The sequence below is a fragment of the Nyctibius grandis genome, chromosome 23 (genome assembly GCF_013368605.1).
Source record: "Nyctibius grandis isolate bNycGra1 chromosome 23, bNycGra1.pri, whole genome shotgun sequence".
NCBI lineage: Eukaryota > Metazoa > Chordata > Aves > Nyctibiiformes > Nyctibiidae > Nyctibius > Nyctibius grandis.
Genome location: NC_090680.1, coordinates 4,968,926 through 4,994,951, shown reverse-complemented (window position 1 = coordinate 4,994,951; position 26,026 = coordinate 4,968,926). Strand labels below are relative to the sequence as shown.

The following is a 26,026-nucleotide window of genomic DNA, read 5'->3' as shown; positions in this document are numbered from 1 at the left end:
CTTTCCTAAAGGAGGAGAACAGACACCTTCCAGGGAGAAGGATGTTTCAAAAGATTCTGACAGAGCAAAGAAAAAAATATTCATCACTGCTGGTTATTTTAAGTCATACTCCCTCTTCGCTCCCCTCCAAAACCCCCTATTTGTTGGGTGGAGGACAGCTACTTCCTTTGTTACCAAAAAATCTTAGAAATTAGTCTGATAGGGAAAATCCTATGGCATGACTCAGTGGGTGTGATTAAGTTATAACAGGTTTTAGCTAGAATGTACTCTTCACTTATGCAGACATTGCTTAAGATATTGTCCAAGAAAGAGGAAGTGAGGGTAGATATCAAAAGAGGAAAGCCGGTTTAAGCACAGTACACAGAACCTGATCACAGGCTCTCATGTAAGTAACAGCATGGTACAGAGGACAGCCAAGATGGGGACCAGTTGTGACAAGATTGGGACCAACCTTTCTACCCAACAGTAAATTCAGTCAGTTGCAGACACCCACCTTCAGATTAACTTGCAGAATGCAAGTTGGTTGTTTGGGAGACAAAGATGCTGTCCTGAAAGCTAATGGTCCTTTCCTCCCATTTTCATTAATGGAAAACTTACATTTTACAGGGCAGAAAGTGGCTGCTATAGCCTGGATGCATCTGCAATATTTGAATTCATAAACAACCCCACATATATTTACCCCAAAAAGGAAATCATGCTATAGACTACCAGTTAGTGTAGTTGAGGCAGACAAGTAACCAAGATTGAACCTTCCTCTACCATAGCAATCTTCTCCCTTTTCCCCCAAGCTGTAATTTTGTCAATAAGTCTGTTCTTGCCTTTATTACAAGATTCTTGCCTTTATTACAGACTACATACTAATAATCCTCCTTTGTCTCCAAAAAAATTCCATCTCAAAACACTAGTCTAAATCACCTTTCAAAGACTGATTAGTTACAGCTATTTTAGTTTAAGATGTAGTCAAACTTCTTCAACAAGATGATAACATATTTTCTTTCAGCTTTCAAAATCCTCCCCCAGCTAGAGGAAGCATAACCATTCATAACTAGGAAAAAGCACATAGCTCTCAAGTGAATTTAAAGGGAGGAAGAAAAAAAAAATTCACATTTTCCAGGAATTAGCAATGAAGCCCAAAGCATTAGGCTTCCACTAGGGAAGTAGATTTTAGCTTCCAATATAGATAAAAAGAGTCTTCTGTTGAAAGGAAATTGAAGGAATTACGGAGAAAAAAATCCCACCTCTTAGTGCAGTGTCTCTCTAGGAATGAAAGTGATTTATTTACATTACACACAAAGATTTTTATTAAAAAGGCTGGTAATGGAACATTTTATTTTAATGGATCAGCTTGGTAAAAGGTTAGTTACAGAAATTGTGTATAATGTTGTATAAGTCACATGGATGGGTTATTTAAAAAAAGATTTGATAATTAGAGGAGGACATCTCTTATTTTAGTTACATCGTAAAGTGCCTCGTGTAGTCATATTCTATCGTTGGAATGACCGCCTGTACAAATTTCAAGAAAATAAGAAGGTACCTGAGTTTCTTGTTAAGGAAAATGTGCAATAGCTAGAAATCCTGTAAAACAAAGCAGAAGTCATTCACATCTGCTCAACAGTATTTCTTGCTAATAGGAAAACACCACCTAGCAATTATACAGTTAGAGACTGGGAAATTAATACAGCAGAACTCTGGTAATGACACCTGATGCTTCCTAAACATACAGACCTTCCTGTTTTAAGTTAAGGCAGGGAACCAGGAGTTATTTTCAATGCATCTTATACAAACTTTTACAATCCCATTTACATACTTAATATTTTATTAACAAATGCCAAAGTGAATTGCACCTAACAAGGCTAATCCCTAGCTACCTTCCTGTAGTTGCAGGAAAAGCAGGCTCCTCCCTCAGTGTTTCAGTGGCTCAGAAAAAGAAATAGGTTCCTGTTCTGAACCATCCTTTAAAAAAGCTCCTTCCTGTTGATGAGGGAAAGTAGAGCTAATAGCTTTGCTAAGCTGAGAAGTCTGCCTTTGTAGAGACGACCTTCCTCGTCTCCCTTCTGTATATCACCTTCAAATGCATGCTGGGCCTGAATCTGCAGTCTAGAGTACACTGGATAGTTATAAACTAAAGTGTCTGTCCACCTGGGACTGAGGCAGACACTGAACTGAAAAATTAAAATAAATCACTACTTTCAACTGATAATTAAGTTACATTGGTACTGGACATAAGTAAAGCCTACTATTTCGGCATGTCAGTCTCAGGGACCATTTCTTGACAAATACAAACTGTATGATAATGAGGGAAAAAATTGCCTGTTAGAAAACCCTCAATTTGTTTAGCAATAGCAAAAAAAGTAATCAAAATCTTGAAAATAAGCTATTTCTAACTATTGAGGAGTAGAAGACTTGAACTACCTTGCCAGAAAAGTTATTTTCCAGTTGAGTTTCAGTTGCTTGCTGCACAAATTGAGCAAGTCTCAACTCATACCGTGAACGGGAATTTTACTAATTCAGGGCCTATAGGTGCTCAGTAATCCCCCCTGGCTTACCTTATAGCAGCAAGAGCAGTTAGAACACTATTTTGAAAGGACACACTTGCTCCTAACATGGAGGTTACTTCAGTTACAGTATGAATATTGTACAGTATGAATACAGCGTGTTACTTCAGCACAGTATGAATTACTACAAAGCACAACTAAGGTCAGTCACCTCGCTGAAAGAAAATTGTAATTATGAGGCATTTGATACTGATGTTCAGAACTGTTTCAGTGATTTTCACTGCTTTTTTGTCAGCTGAATGTTTTACCAAGATATTGTTCACATGCAGAGTAAAGAATAATGGGACCTCTACACCATTCAGAAATGAATCTCAGATTCCAATCTAATACAGAAGCTGCTGTACCAAGAGGAGTGATTACACTCTGGCCAGAGCCTATGAACCTCCACCCTCATCCTTCTACACTGGTATCTCTGTTTCATACTCACATCTGCCTCCTTCACACCCCTACAGACAAGGGCTCAACCCTGTCCCTTCAATCCTACCTACTTTCCCTGTTGCTCCTGACACCCTCCTCCCTCCCTAATAAGTGATTAACAGAACTTGTTTGCACAAAGCAGCTCATCCCAGAACTCTAGTAAGCACTACCACAAACAGCTGTTTACTGCTTTTACTCACAATTGCATTCCAGTTTGAGGAACCTTGAGGTAACAGCTACACACTGCAAGAAATCTAAGAATACAGTGCAGTAACAAAAAAGGATACATGTGAACTCCAAGTTCTCCCCCACCTTCTGCAACAGTCTCGATTATTTTCTTCATCACTTCTGCATGCCTGAAAAACAGATCAGAAACAGTGAAAATATTTTAAGGAAAAAGTAACTCCCTCTTCATCTCAATACTATTAGGTTTTGTATAAATTAAATAGTTTTGGACTGTTAGCTTCAGAAGCAGCAAGAGGAAGCTTTCAGTTTACTAAGGAAAAAAAATCTCAACAATACCAGAAAGTTAATACTAAGTGATGAATGTAACACTATTTGCCAGCTCCTTACATTCACAAGGAAAGAGAAAGATGTTCTATGCTACAGCGTAGACTTGAGTGCTGTAATGAAAGTCAACACATATTGCTTGCCACTAGTGTGCCACAGAAGCCACCAGGTAAGTCCCCAGAAGGTAATCTTCACCAGCAGCAAGCCACCAGAATTTCCCAGATTACCTCTAAAAAAGATGCCTAGAAATTGCTGCAACTTTTTGAAGCTGCCTCTGGTGCACTCTTAACTTTGTAGAACTTATGAGGTGTCAAACACTTACACAATTCATAGTTTCCTAGGACAGGCAGGTTAAACCAAACCTGCAGAAATTCAGAACTGTTGCTCTCGGACTGACTTAGGGTATGGAAACTTCCTCTGGCTACAGCAGTAACTTGGGTTCTGCTGCAGATCAACAGTTTCTAAGCTAGCTGCTTCTCTCTTGTGACTCTGTTATTGTAAAGCACTACAGGGGAGGACAAACATTTCCTCAGGGCACTGTGTTTTGACATTAAATCATCAGGGACATACCAGACCTACTATGAACCAAACATTTGTGTACAAAGCTGATCCTGGGAATATAACATGGAATCACAGAATAGCTAAGGTTAGAAGAGACTGGTCACCATCTAGTCCAACCCTCCTTGCTCAATAAGCAGCAAACCAGAACAGACTGCTCAGGACCTTGCCTGGTCTAGTTTTGAATATCTCCATTGATGAAGACTTCAAATCTTTTCATGACCAGCCACAATTCAGAATTAATGGTCTTGTGTTCAGGATTGTTCTTATACCCTATAAACCAGGGGCTGAAGAACATATGACATCAGAGGGGAGAACTACTGCATGGTTAATTGATGTTTTATTTATATATTTTTAACACAAACTCCCAGATTGTATAACTCATCTTACTTTTATCTATACTTCAACTTGGTTTTCAATTCATGATTCTGCAGGCAATCTTATCAGGGAGGTCACATGGGGCTATGGACATCCACCTGCACAACACTGCAAGTTAGCTAACAGTAGTAGTTTAAAATACACATCCTGAAACAACTTATGTGCCTACTGAGAACAAGGAACAGTGGTAAGCAGAGTTTGCATAACTTTCTGACCATGCAAATCTAAATAGCTGACCAGTAACTGGCATTTAGTAGTTATCTCCAAAGTTAATCATGCTGCCCACGACTGCAAACACAAGGAAGGAAGCTGTTGCAAAGTTACCAAGACACATTGTAAACAGGAACACGCAAGTCTGGGGAAACACTAAAGGTCAGCATTTGTAATTCGCTGTGCTGTTGGTCTTTGCAAATCAGCCAGCCCTCACAGTTGATTCCAATTCTGGATCCTCACGATGCCCCTGCAGAGTACATGCTGCATCAGGTGCCAAGGCCAGTTGCTTCTGTATAAGAACCTGGCCACTGTCAAAACTTAAGCTTTGACCTCATCCATAACAGTGGACTATTTTTTGTACTGGCACAGAATAGAGGACACCCTACAGCTATTAGAAATCTTCAACAGGATACTGGCTCAGCTTCATGCATTTTAAAGACTTTTGTTCTTTTCTGTTTTCTAAGGACTAGTTAGATATCTGGAATTCCATAATGGCCACAGTAATGGTCATTCTTACTGTCATACAGTTACTCATGAAAAGCTTTGCAAGTGCTTTATAAACTTTCAGAAGTTTGTTTCCTGTTCTTAGTTTCCTTCTATAAGAAAATTTTGAGGAATTAATATGAAGTATGTATAACCCCCAATGGAAAGAAACAAGATAACTTTGGGAGAAATGTCATCTAAAATATCCTGCTATCTAGAAATCTCATTTTTTTTTAAACTTCTGAATAAAAGTCCCCCAGAAGTAACTCTCTAACTCAGGATGAATAAATACATTACATGCTCACCAGTGCTCGTTCGAGGACTTATTTCTAGGTCACTTGTGCTATCAAATAGATCAGACATTTAAAACATCTAAAAATCACCTAATTTACTTTCCTGTATATCAACCAACTCTTGAGGTGGTTCAAGTAATATAAATCAGTTACTATTTATATTTCAAGTCAGAAATACTGCTGTTGCTATTGAAAATTGAGATATATAGAGTTAAGACCATATATTAAGGGGTTAAAAATAAGTTGAAAGCAGCTGATTTCTTCGATTGATTTGATGACCCTTTATGCTCTCATCAGGAATGTTTGCTTTTCAGCTGAAGAACCTCCTTCCTGCTTTGCAACTGACCAAAGCTGTCAGTCAAAATATTTGTTATTAGCTTCACATTGGAATTCAGCACAGCTGACATACTGATATTATCTGAGTATCAGCTGGAAGGGAAATATATACCAGCAGAAAGTAAAAAATAAAAGCCTTCCTGACATGTGGGGAAAAAACACCCAACACCAGAAATTATTTGTCCCCTTGCAGTTCATAGAGATCAAAGGCCTTCCACAGGGCTTTCAGTATAGTGGACAACAACTATAAGCTTCCATAACAGAGGGCAAAATGCAAGACTTTTTAGGACAGTGTACTTCCAAGAAAAAAAAAATTACCTATGAATTTGATTCAGTGTCTGTAACTGCTCACACACAATGAGACTGGCGTGGAAAAACCCACAAATGTCATCATCAGGAGAAACATTCAAAATCTGCAATAGTCAGTTAACCTTAAGATCTACAATTCACTGATCCTTGCAGTTGCCTCTAGTCACTTCCCTGCAGATATGTATAGAGTATGTAAGAAGGAAAGAGTTCAGAAGCCTGTCACCATTTCTTCTGAAATAGAGAAAAATAAGCCCTTAGAATTAGTGCAACTAATTCAGATCTAATTGTAAATATGTTTAGCAGTTAACTAGTTTAATAGTCCCTTCATAATACCCACATGAAAAAGTTGAGAATTGTGATTAAACCAGTTTGCAGCAATTAATGAGGAAGTTGACTGTGCTCCTCCCAGTACCATAAAAATGCTGACAAGAAATACAACTTAGAACCGAGCTGCAAGATGAACAGTTTCAGCCAACTACTCAAAATAGAAGCAATCTCAAGCAGCTGACAGTGGCACCACACTGCCATTTCTTTCCTTTCTCTGACGCATGACATCGGGATATACACATCACAAGAAATAGCCAAGAAGTTTAGGACCATCCAAATACCCTACATTACACAATTCTTGTAACGTGCAGGGAACTGACAGCAGCAGAGCTAGCTAAACACTGGTACTTCCTAGCTAAATTAAGAACAAAACAACATTTTTGGCTATTATTTTTCACCTCAGAAGCCCAGACCTTGTTAGCTGTTAGCCTTACCAATTTAAGAAAACAGAATAGCTCACCCCAGACAGTAAGAGAACACACTTAAAACCTTCACCTTAGACACGTTGTTAGCCTCTTTCTTCACAGTCTCAAGATGACCTTTTCAAACCTTTCCGATGTTAAGCAGTTGCTGGTCAACTAGATTGCTTTTTGAGAAGGACTAGACAGTCTCCTCCACATTTAAGACTACCAACAAATGTGTCTCACTGTGATATCAATCATCTCTTTCATGCTTAAAAGACTAACTGGAACAAGTGCCATGATGCAAACCATTTCTTCGAGTGCAGATGTGGGTTACATAACAAAGGCACTGCCCACTTCCCTGGCTTCAGAGGAAGAAGTGAAAACATGCACACAGAGCTCTCATCCATGAAGACTCTCCATCCAAATTCACAAACTAGCCTTAAATTGGTTCTTACTTTGCAAAGGTGTTTGCAAAATTAAGCAGATTACGTTGCAGCCACAGCCCAGCATAAAACCCCCAGGTCTACCTAGTCAGTGAGGGCTGTCATGCCCAAATATCTGGTCGTCTTTGTTTCTTCTGAGAGTGCCCTCCCAGCCTGCATCCATCAACAGGAGCTTCTTCCCAACCAATTTATTAGCAGGGCTTCCAGCAATCACTAAATTAAGCCTTGGCTTCAGGCTTTTTTCCTCTTTTTCTTCTATTAATCATCGTCCTAGTCAGTCTGTTAAGCCTTCCTCCATTCATCCTACCTGACACTCCTTCAAAAACACCAGTTGCACAAAAAGCTGCATCCATTTTTTTTGGCCAAAACCCTGCAGACAGCAAACGATAAGACAGTCTAAGTCACTAACAGGTTGACATACTAAGACTGATATGTTCATACAAGGTACAAGAATACCTTATTGGATCAAACCAAAGGTCTACCTTGTCCTGCTTATTATCTTATCGTACGTGCTCAAGAAAGAGGCCAGAGCAAGCACCTAGTAATGCTTCCCCCAAAGTACTACTGGTTTCCAGCAGTATGCAACCCATGGACTTTCTAATGCTGGAGCATTTCGATAACTTCACTTCTAACAACTCTTGACAACTTTTTATTTCATTAACATCATATTGCTTAAATAAATATTTAGTTTAACTAGGTGCTGTGTGCAGAGTTTAATCCTTTTTCTGGCTTTGAACAAGCTAGCAGTGAGTAGCACTCAATGCCACCAGTTTTACTATTAGAAAAAACTGAACATGTATTACTTCACCTTCTGTGCCATTCATGATGAAGGTCACTGAAATTACGACTCCCTCCTCTGCTGCCTTTTCCAAAGCTGAGAGGGTCCCAGGTTATTCCATCATTTCTTATGGGAAAGAGATTCGTAACCTCAGTTATGCCAGAAAACCCCTTTGTATCTTTTCCAGTTTTAGTCTTCCTTCATCTCACAGACTACAGAACAGATGACCAGAGCTGTACTGCAGTATTCACCATGTGGGCGGTCCCACAGATGAACAGATGCCTTATGCTGTTTTCTCTTCTTTATTCTTTTCCCAACAGTTTTCTAAGTTCTGCTTCCTGTACTACTCTTGAGCACTGAGACTGACATCTTCACACATCTGTTGGATGAGTGTAGACTTAAACCTGAGGATTTAAAGACCAACAATAAACTTTACCACTTCAAAATTTTCTACAAGACAGCTAAACCGGGGAAAAGGTATTTCCCAATTGTACAATGGCTTCTCTGCTCAATATTGTCCAGATACAAGCCTGACTGCTTGGTGAAAGCAGAGGCTGTTGTAAAGCAGTGGTTAAAGAACTATGAACTGGAAGAAACATGAGATACAGATTTACAAAGCCTATGAATATGCATCCTCATAATAAGATCAAAAGTAGCCATAAACTACTTGGTGCAAAGCTCCTTTGCTCCCTCTCTAAAGAACGGTATACCCTTCCCAAGACTAATCTTATGAACAAATAATTCCTAAACCAGAAACAAGAATGTTTTGAGTCTGCAAAAACTACCACAAGCTTGTCAACAACAAGCTGATTATCTGACACCTCAGCTAGTGACATGGATCCCAGAAGTGTTTCCTTAAGTCAAAAGAAATTACAAGACAGGGGCAATCTGGACTTTTTTTTTTAAATATATGCAAGACTACAAAGGGTGTCTCTTTTTTAAAAATGAGATAAAAACCCAAACTTGTACCTCTAAGAACTTCATACTATCAAGAAGCTGAGGAGTTACTCTGTTTAAGATATTGGCTCTGTATCACTAAGACACCTAAAAGGATGTTAGGGCCTACATCTTAAGACAAAAGGCACCTTTCAAAGACCTAGCAAAACTATCTGTGCAGCTAGTCCAACTACAGACTCCCTATGTCTTGGGTGAGAAATGTGGAAAATGCAACAGAAAAGGCCCTAAAAACACAAGTGTGTTTTACACTTGTGTTCAACAAATATTTCAGTGTGCCAATTAGAGGACCTCTATTTATCAATGTAAAATTTCAAGGACTTCTGAGGGAGCAGAAGGTAGTTATTACAAAATAAGAGTTATTTCATGTTTAAATAGCTTTTTCTGCTCCCCAAGTATACATTATACTTCTACCCTCCTAAAAAAAAGCAGCAAATGAAAGTATAGGAGAACTTTCTTTTATAGAGGTTCTGGTAGTCTGCCATCTTCTGGAGTCCCTAGGGAAGTGGAGGAAAAGCAAGTTGAGCAGAGAGGAGAGAGCTCTAACTGCAGAATACACCTGCAGCAGTGAGCACTGGAATGACTTCAGAGCATCGCTGGTATCTTCCTTTCATCCTCCCTCAGAAGCTAACAGATCACTATGGCTCCCAACTGTGGAAATACGTGCAGAAAACCTGAACCAAATCCTTCACAAGAGCAGTGAAGTGCCTTGTGTTCGCATGCTGAATCAGACCAGAAACAAAGACTTACCTGCACGGATGAACCGAGCACATGGGAGGTGGAGGAAGATGAGGATGGTTTTCAATGGTCACCGTTTTCTTGACATGATCTTGACTAATATCTTCATACATATGCTCTACTGTTAAAGGCTGCCGTTGCTATAGGGGAAAAAGGAACACGAGAACAAAAGCATTGCTAACAAAGAACTGCTGAGGAGGAGCAAAAGATTCTAACATCATTAACAGATAAAGCACCATAAATTATAAGCATCTAATACACAACAGTTCTGAAGGTACACTGAAAGAACAGTGTTTGTTAAAATCCATATGGTGTAGAAATAGTACTGCGTAAATTTTTGGTTTTAATATACCAGGTGAATTGTAAAGGCAATATATCTGAGAGCCATCCAGGTTCCCATCTAGGTATTTCAGCTGTAAGCCCTAACCAACTTTAACCCAAGAAACTTAGCCATTAAAGGGAGGAGTGATTTATCTAATCCTCTCCCCATACCTGCTCACTTGACTGAGTTTACTGGAGTTATTACTAGCTCTACAGAGCTAACAGAAACTCAAATGACAGAGCATGATTTCCTTCCTTCCAAATGTGCTCAGTTACCAAGTACAATTTTCAGTTAAGGTGCTCCTACTTTCTGTAAGTACCGTAAGTCCTGTCTGCAACCCTGACTGTATAGTGGTTTTCTCACCATTTTTTCCTTTCAATTTCTACTGTGAATAAGCAACAAAATAGCCTTACTATTTGACATGGTGAGTCTAATTTCACAGAAGTGGGAAAAAAAACAACATAGCTATACCTCATCATATCCAAATAACCAGAGCCTTGGAGTTTGGTAATATTTGTCATATGTGATGTAGAGGTCATAAGTTCTAGTCTGTAGAATAGCATCTTCCCCTCCAACATCAGCTTTAGCTTTGTTAGCTTCTACAATCTGTCTTGTGTCAAGCGTTGCCTGGTTCAAGGTAAAAATGACAACATTAGTATAGTCTTGTTTGGGTTCCCTCTTTTCCCATCCTAAATAGTTAAGTAAAGAACATTCATTTCAGTTTTACAGCTTAAGTGAGCATTAAAAAAAAAAGAAGCTTTTGGGTTTTGTTTTTATCTTTAAATTAGGAGTATCAGTTTCTCTCCCACCAAGTGGTTTTTGGTTTTATTTTTGGTGGGTTTTTTATTTTTTAAAATGTCCGATTTCTTAAGGAAGCATGCAATTACATTTTCACATCCCCCTCCCTTCTTTCACCAACAACTTTGGAACCCTACAGGCAAATTCCAATGAAATTCAGAAGGCAAAGGTCTCAGTTTGTGCAGGTTCATGAAGACCCCAGCAGAGTACCACAAATAACGATGCCCTCTGTTTTCTCTCATGACAGTCTGGTGCACCAGTGCCATCTGTTGAACCAGAAGCCACTCATCCTCCACACGTAAGCCTCAAGAACAACCACTGCATTTTTCACCTCTTGTGAATACAGCACTGTGTGTAAGCAGAGCAAAAAAGATCAGCAAAGAAAGCAAAACTACTGTGATCAAAACCTTTGAGGACCCAAAAGATAAGGATACTGCAGTAGGTTGGCAGGAGACAAATCCATAGGAAACCAGGCTCAGTAATCCCACTGCTCATAACAAGCTTGTTGTCAGTCATTTGTTATCATTATTTTTACTTTGCTTGTGCTCATCTTGGTGATGAGCCTTGTAACAGACAAGACAGAGAACTGTTCACTCACCTCATCTGTCTCCAACAGGCCACTTTCTTCATACTCTGAAAAGACGACCCATAAAATTCTGGTTTCAGCTTGTAGCTAGTCATCGTATTTCTCATTCATAAACAACTCCTTTAAAACAATCTACACGTATCTAAAGATGTTTTATTCGGGTAGACTTCCCAATCCCAAACCAGACTAACTTTTTTAATACAAATTTGACCCAGACTACAGTAAGTACACGATGAGCCATCCTGAAGTGGTTTTAAGTAGGCAGATTGAGCTTAAGTGTAGGTATGAAGCAGTGCTAAATCTGTGCTAAATCCCTAATTTATAGTTGCTTGGATCTGTTCTGCTATGCAAATTAATTTCCCAGTCACTAACATTCATGAAGGTTTCACCACACAAGTTAGAGTAAACATGCATCAATAAGAGCATACAAAAGATTATCAGAGCATGTGCCTGCTGAATTTTTCAGCATGCATGCCATGAAAAGAAAGAGTAGTGTTTTCTTAGAGTGTACGGCTTTAGTTAAAGGCCCAAAATAAAGCACATCCCACCCAATTTAAGGAAATACCTTCCATGTCTGCAGCTTCTCCTTCATCTTCCTCATCGTCGTCTTCACAAGACGCCGAACATTCTGGTATTTTCATATTATCCTTTAGAAGTTAAATTGAAAACACTGCTTTAAAGACTGCTGCATCTACACAGTCTAACAGCCCCAGCAAATTTAAGGTGTAAGTCCAGTCAATACATACAGCGAAGCAGAAAAATAATTTCTGCAATATTAAGAAGGACTATACTGAACTCAAATATTTGCTTATTAATCAAACTCAAAGTCCTAGCATGACATTAAAAATCTGCTAAAAAGTTCTCCTTTGTCATCTGGAGTGATTTAACTCCTAAGCAAGAAGAAAAACATGGTGTTAAACAGCCCATAATTTCTTTTCAAAAAACCCATGTATCTCAAATGAAAGACAATGACTAAACAGCTATGACTAAACATGTAGGTTAGGATTTTGTATGTTCTAACCACAGCCAACTGTGCAGCAGTTATCATAGAGTATTTCAAGTTGGTCAGGACCTATAAGTGTGATCAAGTCCCACTCCCTGCTCCTTGCAGGACTACCTAGAACTAAATCATATGACTAAGTTTATGGAACTGAACGATGCTTTTAGTTTATGGAACTGTTCTTAAAACACAAGAGTCCCAAAAAATGTCATATTTTGATATAATTGTCTGAGAAAGCACAGTCCAATAGGAATGAATACTGCCCAAGCCCTCGGCCAACCTTTTCTTTGGGCATTGTGGGCCTATGCACAGCATCTGAACCCAACAGACAGCCCCAGTGAAATTCAGAAGAAGGTCTCGATTTACACATGTTTCATGAAGACTTTAGGGGAACACTCCAAATAATGATTACAATTAGAAGCTGCTGATTGTAAGCAGCATCAGGTGGCTGTTTTCCTCATTAAAAAAGAAAACAAAAAAACCCAACAACAAAAAAACTAACACCAAGAAATTAATTTGTGAAGTGCTTTGGCAAACAGAACATTAGCAGAGAAAGAGCTGTCTTTCTAGATTGGACCTGTGGTCCAAGAAATGGAGGACTGTACAACATGCAAGTTTTTCTACATACAATATATTAGAAGTGAAATCCAATTCATAACACACAACAGCAGTTATGAATCACAGTAACATTCTGCAAGTACTGTGTTTTGCAGAAACAGCCATCACCTTTAGCTATTCCTTAGTGTGTTTCTTCCACCCTTACGTTACCAACTTGTGAAAAAGCAGTATTTTTACTATGTTCAGCACAGTCTCACTTGAAATACAAGTATTTCACAGTTTATCATAGTTTACAATTGTGTGGTACCATGCAGCAGCCCATTCTCTTTCTCCCTAATTTTTAGAGTCCAAAGCTTTGTGCTTCGATGATTGAACAAACTCTTCTAGCACAGAGACAGAACTTCACTTCAACAACCAACTCATCTTTAAAAGCGTTTTGTGTCTCTGTTTCTCCACATTTCTTAAACACGTTAGCTAACACATTTCATTTCAAATACTTCCAACTGTTCTCAGTTTCCTGAGGACTTAAGTTTCAGATTTGGCTCCTGCTGCACAGTGACTTTTTGGAAACATGTGCAGAAACTGATGACTTTGTAAGATGTATACATTTAAACAGTTTTAGTACTTCTAAACTTGAGAGCACAAGCCTGTCAAACATGACCAAATGTGTTAAAACTCTACTTGCAGAAGTTAAATATTACGAAGAAATACTTTACATCCCTACATTATTTTTCCATATAAAAATTTCTTTACACTGGATCTCCAAATGTTAGTTTCTTGAGACACAAAGTTGCAGTATCACTGTAAACAGAATTTCATTTTCAGTTTGCAGAAGCCTGGCACAAGAGCACACTGGCTAAAGACACTCCAAAAAGAACACGTAGTAATAAGGAGATGGACATGCTTAGACAAATATCATGGGCTCTGGAGGTCAATGTATTATCTGCAACACACCTAGTGACAAAGCATATTTTAACCTTTCGCAGGCAGTACTAGATTGCTGCAGGTAAGACTTCTAGTACCTTCAGGTCTTGTAATAAAGCAAGAGGAAAATTTAGAAACAAGTACCTTACTGTCTAGTGTGATCTCCTTAACTGCTTCTGTTGCACCCACTATCCCTGTTAATTGAACAAGAAGTTTGCATTAAAAAAAGTTTGTTTCTTTGTTACAGAACAGTATAGAAAAAGGTTGCAAAGATTTCAGAAAGCAGCATATGATCTTTCCAAGTTACATCTCACAACAATTTTGATTTTTGAAGAGCTGTTTATTTGGTATTGGTAGCATGCTTGGTGCTGGACATCCATAAATAAACCATACCAGTAACATGGAGCACAACAGCACAGCTCTTGCACATCACACATATTTTGTTGATGGAACACTGCAAAGTAATTTGGAATTTTACTTTAAGGAATTTTTGCATAAAAGGGAGTTCAGGATAGGCATTCAGGTCACAATAATGGAACTCAGCTTCATGAGCAAGGCATGCCTTTATGAATATTTCTGAGCACCCTGAAAGCAAAGTGTTCATGACAAAGCATAATGTAGCAGAACACTCAATGCTTTTAGCTGAGAGGAAGTGGGGGTAAAAAACATCCCAAATCACAGTCGTATCAACTCTTGAGCTCCTCCTCATTTGCTTTCTAGTTTTACTGCAGGTCTCACCCAGCACTCTTTGGGATACATGACAAGATTCTGCTTTGGCACAGTACATTTATCTAATTAACTCTTCAGCTGAAAATAAGTTACATCATTATGAAGAATGAACCTGGAATCAAGTAACTGCTCATCAGAAATAACTGCTTAAAGAAAAGAAATGCCAGTTGAATGCTGCTTGGAAAAAATGCATTTCTAGTGGCTGTGTGATCATTTACACACGTTTTTTTCCCCAACAGAAAAACTGGTATTATAAAGGACTTCTATACAGATGAGGGGAAATCTCCTCTGACAGTGTTTGGAGACCTGGCCAGGTCTAGTTAGAGTCTTATAGTTGTGCTACCACAGCATGGTGCCCAAACCAGTCAACCCTAAAAAGAAAAGCTTGGCAGAAGAGTCTATCCACAGCAGGGATGTAGAACGCATCCTTAATTCAAGGACATGACAAAGCTATGTCAAACAATTTCTTTGGTGTGAGGTGTTCAGTGATGCATTTAAGAATTGCCAGTGATGAAAAATGTACATCTACAGAAACAAAAAGCATCTTTTCCCACCCTTTTTCTCCCCAGCCTGGCTGAACTATTTAGAGAATTTCTACATTACAGCAAAAAAATTTGCACCAAAGAAAGTAAAAACTGAGTGGAGTACCTTCTAGGTTTGGCAATGGTGGAGAAAACATCATTGAAAGACAGAATTTTATGAACTCATGATAGAACATGAAGAAACAGACTAAAAATAATATAATTGCCAATTCTTAGAAAAGAACAAAAGGATTTATAAGAGGTCTGTGCTAGAAAAGAGAGAGATTCATGTAAGCAGTAATTTTTAGACTTCTTTATAAACACAAGCTCATCTAAGGACTTAGGGTAAAAAAGGATCATCTCCCACACTCATCTCTCTATTTAACAATATCTTCTTTTTTTTTTAGTGCCCCTCCCTTCCCCCAGTGACCTCAGATACTAAGACAATAGGTATTTTCTAATGATTCCCCCTTTAGCTCAATCCAACAATTCAACAGAATGGGAAACACTGAAATAATTCAGTCAGTTGAGATCATAATTAAGACAAAGATCTCAACATGCTTCACATGCAATCTTACTAAAAAAGAGAAATTTGCATATTCCTCAAACAAATAATTTAAACCAGCATTCTCATCACAGGATCTCCTTACTAAGGAATGAGCCACTACGCAGATCATTCCTTAAAATAACTTCCTAGAATTTAAATAAGAGAATATTGAAATAATTTATTGTTAACACCTCTAAAAAGTAGACCGTTTCAGGCATATACAGGCATACAGTTAAACACCTGAACAGTCAGATACCAATCAAGTGGGTAGCTGGCAACATAACTTATTTCTTCCAGATTAGGTACTAGTACACAGCCATATAAGAAAGATTTTAGTTTCTAAGAGTGGAAAATGAAAAACTTTCAGATTACCAAAGGCAAAGTCTGAAGCAAGACTTTGAATACCTGCATTGTGAAAAGTGTCTACCCATCCCCCATCACCATCGTCTTCTTCTATAATTGCTTCCTGCTCATCTGAGTACTCCATCTGCTTACACCTTTTGTAGCACGGCACTGCAAAAAATTGCAAAACAAAATTAATGCAGCCATTCCTATACAAAACCAGACTGGAGCAAGAAATATCCTACCAAGCCTTCTGAAATGTGGTAGTCTCTCATATATTTTTATTTAAGGAATCCTAAAGCTGTATTTCAAATGCAAAAGCATGAACTTAAAAAAATATGTTGATGTGCTGCACCAGATATTTTATTTCATGTACAGTACAACACTTGCAGTGGCCTTAAAACTTCATTCTTCTGTTACTCAGAGCACTTTCATCCAAACTCTTAAGGATTACAAAAGAATTAACTTCTCATGTCTCCTTAGACTGCCTATCCATTTGCTAACAACTGGAGACAACCTATTAGTTTTCTTCACATTGCTGAACAACTTTAAGCCTAAGTACAACTTTGCCTGGATTAGCATCAGTTTATGGAACTGGTTTGTCTTTCGAATTCTGCTAAAAGTTTGCATCAGCTATTTATGCACTATATTAGGTATGTTTAATTATATAAATGATTACCTAGAAGTTTAGAAGAGGTTAGAATTAATGTGTTATTCAGAATGACTTCAGTCATATGCATTACAGAGCCATTCAAGTACAGATTTATACAAAGTTTTCAGAATATAGTCAAAGAAAGAATGCAGATCTGATTAAGGCAACACAGTCATTTTCCAACATCATAAACAAGGACTATGTAAAAAATGCTCCTTTTCTACTAAATACAGAGAAAAAAAAACCCCTGCTGCATGAAGTGCAGAATTTGTAAATTGCTCCTAGACCTTTCAGAGAGGGAGAAGAGGGGCCTGAAAGTCACAGTGAAGTCTTCCCAAATGAGGTCTGCAGGATAGCTCCCAGCCTCACCCATAGCCCTCAACTTTGACTCGGGTGGTAGGCCAATGTGTCACCATCAGAAGGAAACACAGTATTTTGAAATGTGACCTAGAAGGATCAGAGCAAGGAGGGACGCTGGAAGTGGCAGGGAAAGATAAACGAAGTAGATCACTTGGCCATCCAGCCATCAGGACCAGCTCAGGAAAGTCTGTCCAACACTACTGTAAGCATTTTCACTTGTGCAAGACTCCAAAAGCCAGCAAGTGAAATCCAAGTATAAAATACAACCCATTGCAGGTAAAAATCTCCTCAGGCTGTTCTTAGCACTGAAGGTTCATCTAACGGCATTATCTTTGACACATTTTGATATAAGATCTTTTGAGAAAACGATTTCCCCATGGTTGTGCCAAGCTGTTAGCCTTCTTATGCATTAAAAGGTAATCACCACAACTATTACAGCTACACAACCGTGAAGCTGATCAACATTATATTTAAAATTGTATTTTATATTATTGTTATTGACAGGGATAGTGACATTAATTACATATCTGAACTAGAAGTATCAGTGTCACGGTGAAACACGTTTCAGGAACACTTCAATAGCCTGAACTGTCCAAAAGAAAGAGGAAAACAAACATATTTTCCTTTTAGACACTGAATATGAGTTGAAGGATAGGAGAAAGGAAAGACAGACAAGGAGGTTTTTAATGTTTAAACTTCAATTCTACTTCATCAAGGCAAGCTGTAGTACTAGTATAAAGCCCTGCTAGCAACTGGTCTAAGAAAAAGATTTTAGATGTTCAGGAAAAACTTTTTTAATATGGCAAAGTCAAAGCATCCGAAGTGGAAGATATTTGCTTCCCCTGTCAATGCAGACAATCAGTAGAGCTGACAGCACACTCAACCATGCTATCAATCCTAACAACACTTACATTTAAACTTCAGCCTTACCATTTTTAGTTACCAAAAACTGTTTGTCTGTTGGCAGATAAGCCTTGACTTTTAGTTCTTCTCCTGAAGCCCTGTAAAATGAAGTGCACCATAAAAGGTTGAGAATTTGATGATCTGCAAAGAAAAGAACCTTCTATTTTCAATGTATATCAGGAACATTTTATATACTCCTCTTGACCTATTCTCAGAATCTGTTTGCTATGACTTTACTCTTCCCTACACAATGACTTTGATGTAGGTATGGGGTCAGAAAGGTTGGCCACGCCTAAATTAGGGAGTCTTGGATCAAAACTATTTTCTGCTTCAAAAACTACTTTCACTTTGAGATGGCCATGCAAAGACAGGTTGACAGAACAATCTAGTCTATATGAAATTTTCTAGGATCAGCAACAACATAGTCCCAAATGTCTGAAGAAAGCAACTTCAGAAAAAGCAAGAAATAGACCTCTAGAAATATAAAACCTGCCCATTGTCACCACAGCTCAAGTAATCTTTGCCAAGCTCACATTAACTCAAGCATTTCTTTCACCTTCAGTGGTTTTTGGTTTGAAACATGAGTAACATTTTAAATAGCCTTTTCCAAACTGCTAGTACATAGACCAGACTCAATATCATGTTTTCTCTGAAGGAGACAGGAAAAAGGCAAGAAACAATGATTCAAGCATAATAATTTCTCCTCCAGCTCTTCATGGCCCAGTATAGAGCCAAGAACCTTGATGACACCAACTGCACAGACAATGCCCATCTAGGCACTAACTGATTAGTTTTATAATGGCACCAGTAAAACATGAGGAAACATCTTACTTGCACCCTTGTCGTACATGAAAGACAGGGATTTCCAAGGGCAACCACTGCACAAAGTGATCTGATGTGGGCCAGCTTGAACAAATTTAATTAATAAATGCTTGTCTAAAATATACCAATTACAACTACTTCCTGGCAATACTAGCTGCACATGGCCTTTGCTTTTTCAATCACCAAGACAAGCTCAGGGAGACATTCTGCTACTGCAGCTAAGCACTGAAAGCATTCACAGTATGTACCAGCTTATTTCCTCTAAAGCCTCAGGAAAACAAACAATCCCTAAACAAATCCTCATCTCAACTACTGCTACACAGAACAATAAATAAGTCCTGCCTGACTTAAAGACAGCTTCATCATAAAAACAGCAGAAGTTCTAGTGCAAGAAATGAGACAACTGTATAGTCGTATCCAATGGAAACACATCAAACCACAGGCAGGGATGCTAGCTTTCTAGAATTCCTTTGATTTTACTTACCATTGCCAAGTAGGACAGTGGTGAACTAAGTGATCTCCGGCTGCGACAAACTGTTAAGGCAGGAAAAAATTAAAGTACTGTTAAATACAGCATAAAGAAACAATCTCCAATTTTTCTCAATATTAATACTTCAGTTGCACATTCCTTTGATAGATTAACTATGTAAATAATAAGTGTTTATATCAGTTTGATGCTTTCTTTTAACTCCATTTCTCAGCTAACCATGAAAACCCAAAGACTAAATCCACTTCACTTAAAGGAAATGCATATTAAGTACAATAGCAAATTCAGATCAAGTTGTCGTATTACCTACCAGTCTTGTAACAAGCAAAAAAGTTTCTAGACCCAGTAACATTGTTTACTTTGTGATGAAGAAACTGTTTTTATTTGCCAGTCTTCAAAGTTGTACAAAGACAATGAAGAGCTTAATGTAAAAAAATATTTAATTATCTTTTGGTGTTCAAAACAATTTTGCAGCAAGAAAAGTGAAACGCACATCAATTAGTTGAACCAGGGAGAGAACTGCAACAGAGGAGTAAACAGTATACATTTTAAGTAATGACCATCACTATGATAGTTCACCACTGATGTTAACTAAATACGAACAACCAAGTACTTGGTACATTGAAAAACTTCCATACAGCTTTGTTCTGAAGAAATAGCTTTTAAAAATCTTGACTCTACTTGTTCTTAGTATCAGTGATAAAGGCTTTTATACATTCACATCACTATATCAAAGCGATATTAAAAAACTCATGCTAGACTTGTGTACGAACTCAAAATTCACACAGCAAAGTCTAACCCACTGGGCTTACCTTTTGTACACATCAATTGAGGAAGGCAAGCCTGGTCTTTGCACCAGTTCCTTTCGAAAATGAGGTGCACACCTATTGCTACAGTTGCTCTCTTGTCTTAAAATGCCAATTTATAACAACATACTTCCTAGCTGACCAGAAGCTGTTGTAGTGTGACACAACAGGCTTGCACGTGTCAGCCGTTTTCTCCCCGTGCCCTCCAAAGCGAGGCACATCAGTGTAGTGGAAAACATCACAACATGCACTGCGTATGGATTAACAGATTTAATCTCTGCAAAAGTGCTTTCTTTCACCCATTTTCCAACTAAAGCCTCTAGCAAAAGTGAAATTTTCGCTTTAAAGAAAACAGCAATCCCTCCCAATACACATGGAAATTTTAAAACTCATACACTTTACATAATAATAAATAACACATTAAACTCCAGAATTATTTAAAATTCTCTGTTCGTGGCACGAATGTTAAAATACATTAGTAAAGATTAAAAGAATTTGAAGTGTTCTTTGTGGGTCTAACAGATGCAAAACCCTAAAACAATACTTGAAATTGCATTTGCATTTTCTTCAGCTTAGGCAGCATAATTAATCTAGCTGGTTTCACTTTCTGTTTCTCAAGCACTAACGCTATCTCATACCTGAATCAATATTACAAAAGTGGCAAGAGATCAATTTTAGGACAACATCTTATTTCTACTCCTGGAAAGATTATTTTTAAGATTTGTCTGTACTTATATACAAAATTAAAGCAGGTGTTTATCTTTCTGAGGTATTAACTAATAAGAACTCATAACAGGAAAGAATCTGTTGGAATTAAATCAAGTACACAGATATATGAAAAGAGGGAGTAGGTGTTGAGTTTGATTAATTAGTCATCTTTAGCCTTATTGTTAATTAATTCATCTTCAGAGATAAGCCACAGGAACCCCACAAAGTCTGTAAACCAGGCAGCGTCTCAGACTAAAATACAGTTAAATTGAGATTCATTACCCAAGAAATCCAAACTCATTCAAAGATAACATCCTAGCATCATTATAGATTACTTCAATTCTTCTTGAGCAATCATTACTACATAAAGACCAAAATCATCAGGGAAGAGGAAAAACTTTCAGAGACAATCAGCAGATCCACGCTCCAGTTCCATCTAAATTTAACAAAAAAAAATAATCTTGCTGTATAACTCTTTCCCTTGACTACTGCTTTGAAGGATCCAATTTATTCATCCTATCAGCATCTAACTTTATACAGAGAATACGTACTACCTGCATTCTCTTACTGGTGTTTAAATGCTGCAAACTGTTTAACCTAACATAGTGGGGTTCTTGGTATGTTCTATAGAAAGTACTTTTTCTTTCAGTACTACTACCAAGTTTTCTCCCATAGATCAAGAAGGAATTAAGCATTAGTAGAACATTTCTCTAGACTTTCTCTGTTATATTTGTTTTATATATAATACAGATTATAAATATATTATTATGTAAATATAAACATTTATATACACACACACCTATATGTATGGTTATCAGAACAGCACAACACCATGTTGCTAAGCCTGTTTTTCTAAGCAGTCCTCTTCTGGATCATAGAGAGCACGAGTGCTTGCTTGCCATGCAACATAGCAGAAAAATGCTAGGTACCAACGTTAGGAAAAATACTTCTGTCCACATTATCTACGTGTATCAGTCACCCCTTGTTCCATCTTTTTGCATCTCATCTTCAGATTTGTGCATTGTCTCATTTTTCTTTCATCCTACCTAACAGTCTTAACACTGTTTTCTTATACCTCTGTAAAGACAACGTACGTTCAGAACAGAAGCACTTCCATATGAGAAAAAGCAGAATGAGGCAGTCAAAATACCAGTGTTTTCACTATTCTATAAAAAATCATGTTTATTTCTCTTTGCAGCAGACTCCTTAAAAAACTACAACTGCTTGGTAGCAACCCAAAATACAACCAGCCTGAAGTAGCCTACAGAGAATAGGAGGGAAAAAATAATAATCATTGGTACTTGCTGTGGACAAGCATATGTATTTAGCCAGAGCCTTGGAAAGAACTAAAAGTGAGATAAGCAAGGACTGTTCCCAAGATACGAGTTCCCCTTTGAGTTGCCTATGGGAAAGACCTTTGAAATCAATACATTCCTGTTTCAGTCCTGAACTTCCATGCCAAATGGAGCTGTTGACCCAGCACGAGCTTCCTTACAAGCTTTTCACAACATAATATAGGAAAAACACATCCCACATTCAGATGTCCAGTGTCATCTCAAAAGGAATTCTGTTGATCTACATCATCTGTAGAGTAAAAATCCAATTAGAACTTCCACTTCGTGGAAATTATTTCAAGAAGCAATAATTAGCTGGAAAAGACATGAACTGTTTGAGATGAACACGGTCATTTTGAGTTAATTTATCACTACTTTCAAAATCTGTTTCAAAGTTTCTAAGTACTTACTTCTTCTGGTGTAATTACTCCAGTTTCTTTAAACTTGGACTCCTGCAATAAAGAAAATTTAGAAATTTTCACAACTGCTGACAAAGCAAAGTACCCCACTTTACCGGTAAGACAAACATCTGCTCTACTTTTGTCTCGGAACCAGCTCCGTCCACAGACATCTGTGACTCAGCTTGGAGGCAACCTCTGCCAGGGCTGATAGGCAGCTTGCTTCCCCATCCTATAATGTAAGGCCCAACAAAACTACTTGTAGCAGAATGAAAAGAAGATCACATATACAAAGTAATTTTTTTGCTACAGCCAATTACATCGATAATGAAGAAAAGATCCCGTCACTCACTTATATTTGCCAGTAAGAAACAGAAAACTAGTCGGAATCAGTGATTCTCACACTCAGGACTTTGGGACTGTTCTAGCACTGACCAGCACTGCAATGCATCAACATGAGGCTTTGCAGTTAAGAAAGGTCATGAAATGCATGACCAAACCCACTTTTCTCTGTGGTAGGAAAAGTTATTAACTTAATATTAATTAATTAATATTAACTTAATGCTTAGTTATTAACTTTTTTTGATACCTATTTCCGTGCCTTCATTACACATCCCATGGAAACAGTTTTGATTTTCTCATACTGTCATTTTTTTTACAGAGAATAGATGGCAAGCAGCAACATGATTTAGTTCTGCATGGAGAAATTAAGCACTTTTGCATTAAAGATGACATCTAGGAAGTTTAAGGATACAACATTCTTAGCATACTCAAATCTAGAATAAGTGTATTTTGTTTCAGACTTCTGTTTATGTTTTTTTCTTCAGAAAAGCCTCAAGCACCAAGGAAACCTACTATTCCGCAGCATTAGAGCTACCTAAGAATGGCTTTTGAAAAATAACACAATTTCAACCACCTCATAGCTCACTTTTCAAGCTTTGTATCATCAATTACTGAATAACTTGCTGCCCTAAAGAACTCATGATTTTTTTTTCTATCAAGACTAAAAGCAGCAACTGAAAAGTACCTGACTTTTGGGTACAACTTCACCCCATTCAGTCATTAGGAAAGCATTAAAGAAAACCAGCCGCTGCTTAACTTAGTTATTCTTGATGCTTCACCCTGGTGCACGCTATCACCTGTGCCACGTACAATGAAATGAGCACACCCGTTTCATACAATACTGATTACTTCCTTTCTCCCCCCTTTCTAAAGACACATGTAAGAACAAGATTAAGACAAACAAGCCAGCAGTTGTACAAACACCGTAACATCACTATATGCTAGTTAACAGAACTCAAAGAAACTCAAACAACCCTAATTTAGCAATTTGGATGGCTGTAAAACTCAGAATTCTCAATAACACATTATGCAACACCACAGCGGAGACAACTTACTATTTAACCTCAAAATGAACTATAAGCAGTAGGCAACATGCACAAACTTGTGTTTCTGGAATTAATAAGGAAAATACGTAAAATATCCATCCTCTGCTCCCTGAGGGTGAACAGTTTGCTTTTTCGTCTCTGTCCGTTCTGTGGTCTGTAAGCTAGCGAGAGACACAGGTCTAGTTTCTTTCCAAAGTTACCAAGTTGGAATATTTCTTTCAACCCCTTGTAGAAGGAACATATACACATACTATCACCTCCCATTTGTGGGAACTTCTACTCCTGCCTCCACCCAACAGTGTATCTGGGCACAAGAATTCCTCCACTATTACACCAGCTGTGCAACAGCAACTGTACTACAGTTAACAAATCACTTCACCTTTCCACCCCACAACTTCACTGCAGCCAGTGCTGGCCAGAGCCATATCCCACAGAGGGACAAGTTCAATTAATTATGGAGTATCACTGTATTCTGCCCAAAGATCTAAGCTGCAGAGGACAAGGCATAGCTAAGGTCATACTATACAACCACAGGCAGAGAGGTTGCTGTCATAATGAATTACAGTAGAAGTATAATCTCAAAAATATGGCAAAGTGCGAAAATCAGTAGTGGAAGAACTGTTGACAAGTTAAGCGTTCACATAGAAAGTCGTGTTTTACATAGAAAAATATTTATAAATAGGAGGCAGAAGATGGGACGTAGTCTAACAACTGCAAAAAAACCACAATTTGTTTCTACCTAAATAAGCAATAACAGGAATTATAACACATGCGCTAGCCATCTTTACAAGCAGAGTGTTACAGTTCACTCTCAAGAACCAAACAATCCATTTCTACTATTCAGTTACTTTAGCACATAGAGGCTTGCACTAACATAGTAATGCTGACACAGAAATAAGTTATGCAACTTTGTACCTGCTCACGTAATGATGTGGGTAGGTTTTTTTTTACACCAGCTGAAGAAGTTGCACTCTTACTCAAAATAACCATTGCAACACATTCCTGAAACCAGGCTTAAGCCTACCAGTACACGAGCACCTTTGGATTTCCATTCCTAACCACACAATTAGTTAAAGTTTAGCCACTTCAATAGAAAACGGCAATAAATGTTATTCCTGGAGCAGTAGGACCAGCAACACCTGGTCTTCTAAGGCCAGCAACTCCCACCCCAATGGGATGTGAGCTCCAACTCAGCGTCCCTCCACCCCGTGTGCCCCGGTGCAGGACGAGGGCCGATGGCTTTGCCCCAGCACAGCCTCCCCCTGACAGCGCACCTACTCCGGGCGGGCGTGAGGGAGCACCGCGCCCTCAGAACCCCTCGGCCGTTTGCGTAAAGCCGCCGCAACGACACAGTTCCTCGGGCCCGGACCACAAGTGAAGCCGCAGCCGCCGGGCGGCTTCCGGGAAGGCGGAGGGAGCGACCCCCGGGGCGGTAGGGCAAGGCCCGCGCAGGCGGGAGCAGCCCTAAGGAGCCGCCAGCGGGCGGGCACCGGCCGCGCTGCGGGTGACACCCCGGGGGGGAGGCCGGGGCCACCACCCGTGACCCTGGCGGCTCACGGCTCCACGGCCGCCCCGCCACGGGAGGCCGGGCGCGTGTCGTCCCCCCCCCGTTAACGGCGCGAACGCCTCAGGGGGCGCGCGCTCCCTCACCTCACCCCGCCCGCCCCCCCCGCCCGTCTCCCGCGCGGGCCGGCACCTTGAGCACGGGGGTGAGGTACTCGGCCACCTCCAGGGCCTTCCCCTTCACCGTGTTGATGACGTTCTGCATGCTGCCGGCGGGCCCCGCCGGGAGGACAGCCGCCTCCCCCGCCCCTCGGCTAACGAGCTGCGCGGCGGCGGCCGCCCCGGCAGCACCGCCCCCCGCCGGTCACGTGACAGCCCTCCCCGCCCTTCCCCGCGCTCCTCCCGCCCCCGCCCACCCCATGTCGCACACAGGTGACGACACACCGGCGGCCCCACGCTGCGTCGCGCCCGGCCCGACGGCGATGCGCCTGCGCGAGGGAGGGCCCGGGCCAGCGACAGCCGCCCCGCCCCTCGCCGTGCGCGCGCGCAAGGCGGGAAGACGCGGAGGCAGGAGAGGGGCGGGGCGGGAAGCCGATGACTCCTGGCGCGCATGCGCGTTCCGCCGGCCGTGGGAAGGGGAGG

General features: G+C 39.5%; 1 protein-coding gene across 1 annotated transcript; it reads right to left on the bottom strand.

Annotated features, from left to right (window-relative positions):
- Positions 1 to 1,315: 1,315 nt before the first annotated feature.
- ATG3 (autophagy related 3) lies at positions 1,316 to 25,754 on the bottom strand. Its single transcript, XM_068417429.1, has 12 exons — positions 25,578 to 25,754; positions 22,506 to 22,547; positions 19,245 to 19,294; positions 17,966 to 18,036; positions 16,087 to 16,194; positions 14,029 to 14,078; positions 11,968 to 12,049; positions 11,415 to 11,449; positions 10,490 to 10,645; positions 9,709 to 9,836; positions 3,260 to 3,328; positions 1,316 to 1,534 (listed from the first exon to the last, which is right to left on the bottom strand). Exons 1-12 carry the CDS (start codon positions 25,647 to 25,649, stop codon positions 1,453 to 1,455), a joined length of 945 nt encoding a protein of 314 aa, XP_068273530.1. The 5' UTR covers positions 25,650 to 25,754; the 3' UTR covers positions 1,316 to 1,452.
- Positions 25,755 to 26,026: the final 272 nt, after the last annotated feature.

Bases quoted from the DNA above. Each gene is read 5' to 3' on its own strand.
- ATG3 (XM_068417429.1), bottom strand. From the start codon at position 25,649: ATGCAGAACGTCATCAACACGGTGAAGGGGAAGGCCCTGGAGGTGGCC. The intron at 18,037-19,244 runs GTAAGTAAAATC...TTCATTTTACAG, and splicing joins CACTGTCCTACTTGGCAATG to GGCTTCAGGAGAAGAACTAA. The intron at 14,079-16,086 runs GTATTCAAAGTC...TTCAATTAACAG, and splicing joins AGACACTTTTCACAATGCAG to GGATAGTGGGTGCAACAGAA.